General features: G+C 54.3%; 2 protein-coding genes across 6 annotated transcripts in view; one reads left to right on the plus strand and one right to left on the minus strand.

The window, feature by feature from the left end:
* The window catches only part of TRAF7 (TNF receptor associated factor 7), a 48,049-nt gene extending 37,328 nt beyond the window's left edge, over nt 1-10,721 (plus strand). For all 5 annotated transcript variants that reach the window (XM_009286491.2, XM_009286492.2, XM_009286494.2 and 2 more), the window contains 13 exons: nt 802-936; nt 1,885-2,102; nt 2,692-2,765; nt 3,827-3,875; nt 4,380-4,507; nt 5,591-5,673; nt 6,084-6,123; nt 6,559-6,675; nt 7,864-7,986; nt 8,804-8,923; nt 9,142-9,273; nt 9,509-9,628; nt 9,879-10,721. In XM_009286491.2, coding sequence (XP_009284766.1) covers nt 802-936; nt 1,885-2,102; nt 2,692-2,765; nt 3,827-3,875; nt 4,380-4,507; nt 5,591-5,673; nt 6,084-6,123; nt 6,559-6,675; nt 7,864-7,986; nt 8,804-8,923; nt 9,142-9,273; nt 9,509-9,628; nt 9,879-9,893 — 1,354 coding nt within the window. In that variant the 3' untranslated portion in view covers nt 9,894-10,721. The remainder of the gene's footprint in view (nt 1-801; nt 937-1,884; nt 2,103-2,691; nt 2,766-3,826; nt 3,876-4,379; nt 4,508-5,590; nt 5,674-6,083; nt 6,124-6,558; nt 6,676-7,863; nt 7,987-8,803; nt 8,924-9,141; nt 9,274-9,508; nt 9,629-9,878) is intronic.
* Nucleotides 10,328-10,783, minus strand: part of CASKIN1 (CASK interacting protein 1) — a 24,354-nt gene continuing 23,898 nt past the window's right edge. Inside the window, exon 18 of the mRNA XM_019473961.1 lies at nt 10,328-10,394. Coding sequence (XP_019329506.1) covers nt 10,328-10,394 — 67 coding nt within the window. The remainder of the gene's footprint in view (nt 10,395-10,783) is intronic.

Below are 10,783 nucleotides of genomic sequence, written 5' to 3' on the forward strand. Positions count from 1 at the left end.
TCTCCAGGGAAAGGGCTCCACCACCAGCAATCTGCTGTCGTATCTGAGCTGCCCTGCAGCTCCTGGGGACAGTGCAGCTCCCACCAGCAGTGCCCTGCTGGGGCGTGCAGGGGTGTGGGAATGGGCAGGGTGACTTGAGGGGACAGTTCTTTCCACTATGTCTCAGTCTTAGGATGATGGCAGATGGGCTGATCTCGGGGAAAGGATGCTGTTCTCTGCTCCCAGCTTACCTGAGTGTCTCAGCATCGGGACAGGGGATACACTGTGAAAACAGCCACCTCACATCTGGGGTGAAACACTGTGGCTATGGTCAAGCAGAGACCTCGGGATTCTTTTTGTAAAAGGAGTTATCCTAGTTATATCCTAGGAATCTGAAATCTGTCTCCCTCTCCATCCTAAATGCATTCACTGTCTTCCCTATCACCTGGCCATTGGCTGGGGGGGTTAGCTGCCTGAAGGCTCAGCCGATCAGCTGCAGAAGGAGATGTTCCCTGCATAAACGTGGCCTACTATTACGCTCAACTTACTGGCCAAATGAGAATTTAAAGCTGTAATTGCAGTCTTAGAGCAGGCCGATCAGTGCAGAAGGAGATGTTCCCTGCATAAACGTGGCCTACTATTACGTTCAACTTACTGGCCAAATGAGAATTTAAAGCTGTAATTGCAGTCTTAGAGCAGGTGGCTTTCGATCACCTGACAGTCTCACAGGGCTGGTTTGCTCCTTTCCTGACGATCTGTGTTGTTTCCATTAATTTTTGCTTATTGCTGATTTTCCCTCCTTTTGCTTCTCTCCATGGGCAGAGATCATGAAAGCAGCTGTGATTACAGGCCGGTTCGCTGCCCCAATAACCCCAGCTGCCCACCTCTCCTGAAAATGAACCTGGAGGCACATCTGAAAGAGTGCGAGCACATAAAATGTCCCCACTCCAAATACGGGTAAGGAGCTGGTGCTTTTTAGTGGGAAGGATGCACTGAGCTCATTTCTGAGCTGCTTTTTGGCTACTGCAGCCTTGGGATAGCCCCATGGGCTCTGAGCAGCTCTACCTGGTGCTGTGCACTGGCCTGAGACTGAGATCAGGCTTGCAGGGCTTGCAGAAGGCAGCCCCCGAGCCTCCTGTTGAGAACGGGCGGGTCACGCTGCACAGCTGTAAGCCCTGCTTGCAGCCGAGGAGGAGGCTGAGGTGCGTAGGCAGAAGAACCAGCTGGAGGAGAGTCAGAGCAGTGGATGTGGCCAGAGCCACGCAGGGAGGAGGATGAGTACAAGAGTAATGCAAGCACCGTAGCAGTGTCTTTCAAACCAGTCCCAGGGCAAGGGAAGTGCTGATGAGCCTCGGAGGGTTGATTGTCACCTGAACAGGAGTGCAGCCTGGGCTGGGGGTTCCCTGCAGGATGCACAGCTAAGGTTACTGTTGCAGGAAGAGATGTCTTGGCAGAAGCAGAGCAAGGCAAGTCCTGACAGAGCAGCCCTGACTCCTTGCCACGCTGCAGGCCCAAGTCAGCACCTGCTGAGGTCAGCTGCACTTTTTTCCATTAGTTTTGATGGCTCTTAGATCGGGCTCCTGGTGAGCACATGAACTGACACCACATTCTATCTCTTGCCCAAGATGTGCTTTTCCTTGCAACTACCTAGACAGACAGACAGACAGACAGTTCAGTTTGGGGCCAATGCCCTGGCCAGAAGAATGGCAGCTGCTTGGCCTCTATGTTGCCCTGCAGTTGCCTGCACCCAGCAGGATGGTGAACCACAGTACCATTGCTCCTGGTAGGAGGAGCAGAACAGCTGGGGACCCACACAGGCCTCAGACCTCCCTCTCAGGAACCAGCTGAGCAAGGAGGTCTCCAGTGTGACCCCTGCTCCAGCCAGCATCTGCCTTCCCCTTGTAGGTGTACATTCATAGGAAATCAAGACACTTATGAGACCCACTTGGAGACGTGCAAGTTCGAGGGTCTGAAGGAGTTCCTGCAGCAGACAGATGATCGCTTCCATGAGATGCAGGTGGCAATGGCCCAGAAGGACCAGGAAATTGCCTTCCTGCGCTCCATGCTGGGGAAGCTCTCAGAGAAAATCGACCAGCTGGAGAAGAACCTGGAGCTCAAGTTTGGTGAGTCTGCACCGGACAAGCTCTGTGGTCAGAGCTGTAGGGACAGGGCAGCTCTTTGTTAGGATGGTGCATTACAGGATTCATTCCATGTTTAAAACTGGTGCTGAGCAGGTTTCAGGAGGTTCAGGTATTCCTTGCAGAGGAACAAATAGGGGTCCCATCAACTCCTCTGCTGCCATCATGGGACCTAATCCTGCAGTCACCGATCACATGGCAAGTCCTAGAAATGTCTGCAGGCAGCTACCCCCTTTCTCCTGTGACTTTTTCCTGTGCAGTCCATGGGCACAGGCCCCCATAAAAATCAGTGAGTCAAATAGCCAACAATGCAGCCATCCTGGAGCGAGCATGGTTCCCGGACACCTTTGCTGTGCCCAGCCCTGTCTTGCCTCTGAAATTTGTTGGGTCTTCAGCATCCAAGTACAATTTGCATTTGAGTAGCAGACACCCTCCTGCTTTTCCCTGCTGATAACAGCAGTGGGTTCTCCTCCCTCCGTGTTCAGAGGTTAGGTGGCAGCGGGTGTCCTCTGCCTGTTCCCCTGGATGCCGTCACTGACTCTGCAGTGACTATGGGCCTGTCCATCTCTCGTAGATGTGCTGGACGAGAACCAGAGCAAGCTGAGCGAGGACTTGATGGAGTTCCGCAGGGACGCCTCCATGCTGAACGTGAGGAGGGGGCCGGGCCCTGGGGCTGAAAAGGGATTGCATGCAGTTAGCTGCTGGCTCTGCTACTAGTTAGGCTTCTCCTGCAGTGGGGGGAGTCTTTCAGGTTCCCTCCTGCTTGCTGACTCTGCTTACCCCAGGTTCGGTTTGCTTTTACTGCAGCTGGGGTCTGGGTGAAGGTTTCCTCTAGGCTGAGTTAAGGGCAACTCAGTGAGCACATTCTGGTCACTGCCTCTGAGCTGCTGTTTTACCTGTTCCTGCTGTCTTTTCTCAGCCTGTTGCTGCTCTTGAAATGTGTTACCAGAGGAAGGGACCCCTGCAGCAAGGAGAGAGCCCTCTGCTCCAAAGCCTGGGCACTCCTGTACCTTTTATACTAGCCAGGGACAGTATGCCCTTCTCCCTGCCTGCAGAGAAAGCAGGAAGATAAGCAGATCCCTGCTAACAAGCTGGGAGTGAGAGCTGTCTCATGATTTTGGACATTATTCAAGCACTGATGTTAGGTAGACATTCCTCCCTAGTTCAGGCAGACTGCATCCCACTGGATGTACTGATTAGGAGGAGCTCACCCTGGTTTACCTAAGCATACTGATGAAGAGGGTCCTCCTGGATGCAGTAGGGACCGGGCCGTGGAGAAGACTGCAAAGAGACCTTCCCATTCTTCTCCAGCAAGGTGGGCTTCAAGATCCCAGCTGAGCAAGCAGTCCCCATAAGCGATTTGGTTATTTTTAGCAATCTGGTGAATGGCAGAGCAAGGACAGTATATTCTGAAAGGTATTTCTGTGCCTGCCTGAATACTGAGGAGTTTAGTGAGTTCTGAGATGCTGTCAGAGCCCCGTGGTCTCTGGAGGGAGGTGACAGAGGGAGGGACGTGTGCAGTCCTAGAGCAGGAGACCCCCGATCAGAGAATGAGTCAGCTGCTGAGGGAGGGCCTTCACAGGGAGTCAAGAGCTGTCCAAAGGCAAGAGTGGTTTTAGCAGTGGAGGGGGACAGTCTTGGAGCCATGCCCAGAAGGGCAGGCTGGTCTTGATGGCTGTGCAGCTTATGCAGCTTGTTCTGTTTTTCAGGATGAACTCTCCCACATTAATGCTCGGCTCAACATGGGCATCCTTGGATGTGAGTATGCATGTGGTTTTCATCCTCTCGGGCTGGGTTTGGGTTGATGGCCCAGTGAGCCCTTTTAGGCATGGTCACAGTTGTCTCTGGGTGCAGCAGTGATTTGTTCACAGGATCACCACTGCTGCAGGAAGAAAATACTGGTGGGAGAGTTTGCCAGAAGCACTGGCTGAAGGGGAACTCACAGTGCTGCAGGGTAATTAGCTGCTGGGGGAGATGTCAAGTGGACTCTGCATCTCTGGCCTCCCTAGGTCCAGCCCGGGAGTTGCATTAGGGAAACGAGTCCTGGGGCTCAAAGCAATGATAAGTCAATGAGCTGTAAGGGTGGGACATGAGACCCTCCAGCCAGACTGGGAGGGTCTCACGGTTCCTTCTGGCCTGGAACAACGTGAAGTGCAAGGAGGACCTGCCGGGCCAGTGCAGGGAGCTCTGTCTCCTCCAAACTCACCGTGACATGGCGCAGCACCATTCTCCCACCTCTCACCTGCCCTCTTGTTTCTGTAGCCTATGATCCTCAACAGATCTTCAAGTGCAAGGGGACCTTTGTGGGACACCAGGGCCCTGTCTGGTGTTTGTGCGTTTACTCCATAGGAGACCTGCTCTTCAGTGGCTCTTCAGACAAAACCATTAAGGTAAGAGCTTGCTTCTTCTGTGTATCTTCTGCATTTGTAAATGTGCTTCAGGTGGGACAGAAGCTGGGTTGCAGTTTGTGGGGTGGGGGGATGTCACTTCCCAAAGTTTCTCCCAAAGAATCTTAAATGATTCTTTGCAGTTACAGTTGGGCAAAATTCTCTGCGAGGAAATGTTACGTGATAGTGAAATGGAGAGACAATTAGTGGTTTTTGCAAAGCCCTGATTAGAATCTCATTCCTGCTGCTCCTGGTTGTGCTTTATATGGTGTTTAGGGCATCCAAGCCTATTTTGGCTTCTGATTTTATTTTCCCTTGTTATAAAAAATCATCTTAGAAAAAAACATTTTCCCCTGATCAAATGTGTCCTTTTTCCATTTTATGGCATGTTTGTTTTTCTTTGTCCTGTTTTCAGTAACTCAAACTGACAGCACTGCTCCAGTGCAACCTAAACAACAGTTCCCAATGTCACCGTGGTGGCTGCTGGTGGCTGCTGGCTGGGCTGGGGAGCCACGCGGGCTGCCGCGACTAGCCCTGCCAGGAGCAGAGCTTTGGTTTAGTTTCTTTGAGTGATAGCAAGAGCCGCATGGAAGAAAATGGACATTGCTGTACTTTATTGAAAGAAAACAGCTTTCTCCCCTGTCCTGGCTGCTCTGGGCACCACATTCCCGTGTTCCCTCTCTTGAGAGAGCGGTGTGTGCTCAGTGGGGAAAACCTTTGCAGTGGCAGAGGAGCCTGTGCTGTGTCATTGGAGCCCTAGGACGGGGTGTGAATTGCTAAAGCAGGAGCCCGAGAGCTGCTTCTCTGGTTCAGTGTGTTGAGTTGGCCCGGGCTGTGAAAGGCAGCGCTGGAGAGGGCTGATGCGTGCTGCTGTCCAGTGTCTCATTAACTTCAACCTGACCCTTTGCAGTAAATTTCCTTTCCTAGACAGGCTTATCTCTGCCTGGGAGCCCGGAAGGCAGGTGTCCAGGTGACAGTCTGTTTCCTCGTTTCGGTGCTTTTGTGGCTTTGCTCACATCCTGCCCGGGTCCCCAGCTGCTCTGTCTGCCGGCGTGTGACCCGCTGCTGACTTGTGTTTCCTGTTAGGTGTGGGATACCTGTACCACATACAAGTGCCAAAAGACCTTGGAGGGTCACGATGGAATTGTACTGGCTCTCTGCATCCAGGGGTGAGTGGAGAGGGACACCTGCCCCTGCAGGAGAGCACTGGGGCTCCTGAGCATGCCCTTACCATTCCCGTCCTCAGTCCTGCACGTGCCAAGATCGTGTATGAGAGGCACATCTTGCCTCTTTGCTCTTTAAAAATCGACAAAGCATGTATCTCTTTGGCCTCCCCTGCTGTCCTGGCTTCCTTCCCTGGTCACCAGTGGGGTGCCTGGCCTCCTGCTCAAAGGGCCAATCCAGGCTGGCCTCCTCACGAGACCTGGGCTCCGCTCCCGGGGTTGGTGTGTTTAGTCTTGGCCCAGTGAGGCTGTGGGACTGCAGCTCCTCGCCCAGCACGGTGCCTGGGAATGAGTTGGGACCCTGCACTCGTTGCTCTCCCTCGCTGACCTCCTTTTGTTTTCTGGTGACATTACAGGAACAAGCTGTACAGCGGCTCTGCTGACTGCACCATTATTGTGAGTACCCAGGACCCCTGCTCCGCTTTGCGGTTGGGATGGGAGATCTACAGGCCAGCCCCAGGCTATTGTAGAGCAGGGACCTGCATCCTTTTTTCTATAAGGCTCTTCAGCTGCCAGTGGTGTAAGACTGATAACCCGTGTGTGCTTTATCCACTGCCTTCAGCCAAGTTACTTGTGGGTTGGATTTGGGGTGTTTCCTGCAGGCTGGATTTCCCACTCCCAGCTCCTGCGTGGGGAGCAGGAGGCTGGTGCTCTTGAGCTGGGGCTGCGTGGCCAGTCCTGATCAAGCCAGGACAGCGGCTCGTACAAGTGCCCGGTCCTGCCTGTGGTTTTGCCTGCGTGCGATTGCCTTCCTTCAGAGGCAAAGAGGAAGGGCTTCAGCACAAGGGGCCTGCCCCTGCCCCTGACGGGCGCTGCTCTTCTCCTTTGCAGGTCTGGGATATTCAAAACCTGCAGAAGGTGAACACGATCCGAGCACATGACAATCCTGTTTGCACTTTGGTCTCCTCGCACAACATGCTGTTCAGCGGCTCTCTCAAAGCCATCAAGGTAGAGCTCTGGGGTGGCTTCTCTTGGTCTGGTTGGGGACTGATGGTACAAACTGTCAGGCAGCAGTGTCCAAGCAGGAAGAAAGTGGCATTTTGGTCTGTAGGTGACCTTGTTACTACGCTCTCCTGAGCCACAGAGAAGCACAGCTACACAGAGCAGCCAGCACTGCAGAGGTTTAGCCCATGCTCTGTGCTGAAGTCAAAGATGCTCTGGGACCTGGCTGAAAAAACAACTTTTGTTTCTTCTAACTCTGTAAACCTGAGGCTGCGGGAGGAGTATCTTGGCAGTTCCTGAGTGTGTGTCCTTGGGCCCCCAACAGACCTACTCAGACCATTGTGAATTGTGTCTGGGTTCCAAAATTGGCTGGGGATTCAGGCTGCCTGTTTTGAAAGCCCCTCCAAAGGATCTTGAATCTGCATTCTTTACCTAAAGCATGCAGAAATCAGGGAACAGCTTTGCAAGTTGCCCTTTAAAGCCTTGGCTGGATTCCCATGGTTCTGTTTCCAGCTCCTGGTGAGACGGCTTATGGGACCATCCATCTGTAAGAGGGCGCATGCTCTTTTCTTTATCTGGGGCCTGGAGTGGTTCAGCTATCTAGAGAGCGCTCGGGGCTGGAGGAGCAGTGAGACAGCACTAAGCAGAAGGAGAACTTGGGGCCTTTTGTTTTTGTCGTCCCCAGCCACTTTCTGCCAGATGAGCCGAGCAGGCCAGTAGTGCTGCTTGGAGCGGCGGGGTGAGATCCGTCGATCCCTGCGTGCTGGGGGCTTCGGCCAGGGTTTCCCAGGAGCTGTGGGAATGGAGCTTTGTGGGGACAGGCTGGGAGTGGAAGTCCAGAGCAGTTCTTTACTGTAGATTTGGTTTAGGTTTTTCAAGCCCACGGCTCTGCTAGGGAAGGGTCTCTGCCAGTGATAATGCAGGCTCCAAGCGAGCTCTCCCAGGCCCTCAGGGAACATGCCTATTCAGCATAGTTATTGTGTGTTTTATCTGCAAGTCAGTGGGTTCAGGCGATTCCCATGGGGCAGGAGAGCCAGCGCGAGGTTCCCCTACAAGTCTGGTAGGGCCTTGTGCTGGCTGGCTGGGCAGGGGTGGGCAGCGCCTGGCCCCCGAGCTAGAGGCTGACCTGTTCTGCCCCGTCACTGCCCAGTCCCACTGAGACTCTCCGTGTGTGTGTGTTTGTGCTTTCCGCAGGTCTGGGATATTGTAGGTACCGAGCTCAAACTGAAGAAGGAGCTGACAGGTCTCAATCACTGGGTGCGAGCGCTGGTGGCTTCTCAAAACTATCTCTACAGCGGATCTTACCAAACAATCAAGGTGGGACCCTGAGACTCGTGGCAACCGTAAGCCATCGGCTCTCCCCGTGCCTCTACGTATCTGTATTCTGCAGCATGGGTTGGTGGAGCAGGACAAAAGGTAGCTGCTAGGATGCGAGAGCACTGCTGTAGCGTTGCTGACACACTAGATTTTACTGCGCTGATTGCATCTTTGCAGGCACAAAAGGCTGGGCTCTGGCTGGTCCTTGGGAGAGCAGCTGCTGGGGGATGCTCGCTAAGATAAAACGCGGCCTCACAGCTATGGCGCCTCACGCTGCCTCCGCAGCTGCCGCAGCGTTATCTGCGCTGACAGTCCTGCTGATAAGAGGAGAAGGTCACTGTCTGGCTGCAGAGTTACCATAAATCTGCATGTGGTTTCCGAACTGCCCTCATCTGTGTTGGCTCAGGCTTTGATGAATAGTTCACCTCTCAGCATCTGGGTGACACAAGAGAATTTGAAGTTTCCCTCCTCAGTGTTAATAAATCCCTGTTAATTTGTCTGCATCGGTTTTTAGTGCTATCATGACTGGGTTGTGTGTGCACATGTGTGTGCATAGTCACACACACAAGGTGTGCAACCTCCACAACTTTTTCAGCCTGGATGTTCAAAGCTGGGCAGCTAAGTAAGATAGCAGGACTTTGCTCATCAGTACTGAACATTCCCAGCCGGACAGATTTGTCCTTAAAGATGTGATTTGGGCACACGTGGAGCCAGGCTGACTCCACGCGTGGCTGGAGAAGAGCTTCAAGGGAGCTCCCTCCTGGAGAGGGGTCCCTGCATGGCTCTCATCCTGCCTTTGCTCCGGCGTCTCTTTCAGATCTGGGACATCCGCAACTTGGAGTGTGTCCATGTGCTGCAGACATCAGGAGGCAGCGTCTACTCCATCGCTGTGACAAACCACCACATTGTGTGTGGCACCTACGAGAACCTCATCCATGTAAGGGCTGCGGGGTTTGACGCACTGGTTGGCCTGGGGCTGGGGGAGAGGGGCAAGGAGACGGGGACCTGGCTCTGCCGGTCCCCTTTATGGCACACCCAGAGCATGGGTGCACAGCACCCACCCTGGAGGTGTGCGTGGAGGTGGACGCACCTCTCGGAGGAGAAGTCGGTGGCCTGCAGCCCAGTGCAACCTCCGAGCCCTGCTCTCCCCCGTAGGTCTGGGATATAGAGACAAAGGAACAAGTCCGCACGCTGACTGGGCACGTGGGTACGGTCTACGCCCTCGCTGTCATCTCCACACCGGATCAAACCAAAGTCTTCAGTGCATCGTATGACCGGTCTCTCAGGGTACGTGTCCAGGGACGTGCAGCTGCGTCTGTGCATTTGGCACTGCTTTTAAAAACGGACAGCCCTGAGGGGAAGGGAGGACGGGGGATCCTCATCCCTGCGTGCCACGTGGCCTCATATTTTGTGTCACCTGGCTCGAACCCTGTGGCCCTCAGCATCCCCTGTCCCTCCCGGTGCTCGGGATGTGTCAGAGCCCGTGCCGCTCTCTTGGCTCACGCCTCCTGTGTGCCCGTAGGTGTGGAGCATGGACAACATGATCTGTACTCAGACGCTGCTGCGACACCAGGGTAGCGTCACTGCCCTTGCAGTCTCCAGGGGCCGCCTATTCTCCGGCGCCGTGGACAGCACTGTAAAGGTTGGTTTCCTCAGGTTTCTCCTTGGTGGTTCGTTCTCTTCCAGTAGTAGAACTAGGGCATTAACTGAGTTAGGAGCCGCCTTCAAACAAACAAGGGGGTGGTTCTCAACGGGTGGGAGGTTTAACTCTTGGCGGAGGGTGTTGTGGACGCTGGAAGCCCAAAGGGAAGCTCCACGAGAGGATGAAGAGAAGCCCACAGAGCTGCTCAGAACAGTCACCGCCACGGGTTCCTGTTGTCTCTCCTCCGCAGGTCTGGACGTGCTAGTGAGAGCGCCACACTAGTCCTGCACACTGAAAGACCAAAAACACCTCCCCTCCGTCGGCCTGCTGGGTGACTAACACCACTATGAAGTAACTGCTGCAGCTCCTCTCCGCACCGACCACTGCCTGCCGCTGCCCATCGGCCGGTTCTCCCACCCGCAAGGACCCCGGCTGGCAGCTCTCGGGACGGGTCTGGCCCACGGATGCCCCAGATGTCCCCTCAGATCTGCCGTATACGATTGGAAATGCAGAGGAAGCCGTTCCGGTGCCAGTGCCTTCCGCACCGCAGGGTGCCCTCCTCTGCCTGCGTCCCCCCAGCTGGGGAGCATCCTCTGGGGGGCCATCCCCCTTCGCTGGGGCGAAGCTGGGCCTCCAGGCCACGGCAGCCCCGCGGGGCAGCGGTGCAGATGCAGCACAGCCCTTGGCCAGTGATGGGACTCAATGGTTCAGCTTGTCACGGGCAGGAGCCAGCCTGGCCAGGGTGGCGACGCTGGGAGGCTGGTCCCTTTGTAAATGGTAGAACTGAGCATTAGGCCTTGCCCTGGGTTGGGACCCCGACCCCTTCGTGTCTCTAGTATTTAATTTTACTGCCAAGATGTCAGGCTGATCCATCTGGGAAGAGGTGTTTTCTTGAGTAGCCAGGTACGATTTTTATGCCACAGCTAGTTCTCAAATCAAATAACACAAGCCCATTGTTCACCACCCTGTAATAATGGTCTCCACATTAAAGAGAAAAAGCCTCCGTTGCATTTTTACTCACATTTTCTACTGTTTTTAAGATTGTAATATAGATTTGATTATTTCTTCATTGACAATAAAAGCGGAAAGAGTTGCTCCTGGCCAGCGTGAGTTATTGCAGGCTCTCGGCGGGAGCCGGCGGCCAGCACCGGTCCT

Source organism: Aptenodytes forsteri, unplaced genomic scaffold (assembly GCF_000699145.1).
Source record: "Aptenodytes forsteri isolate BGI_AS27 unplaced genomic scaffold, ASM69914v1 Scaffold55, whole genome shotgun sequence".
NCBI classification, from domain to species: Eukaryota; Metazoa; Chordata; class Aves; order Sphenisciformes; family Spheniscidae; genus Aptenodytes; species Aptenodytes forsteri.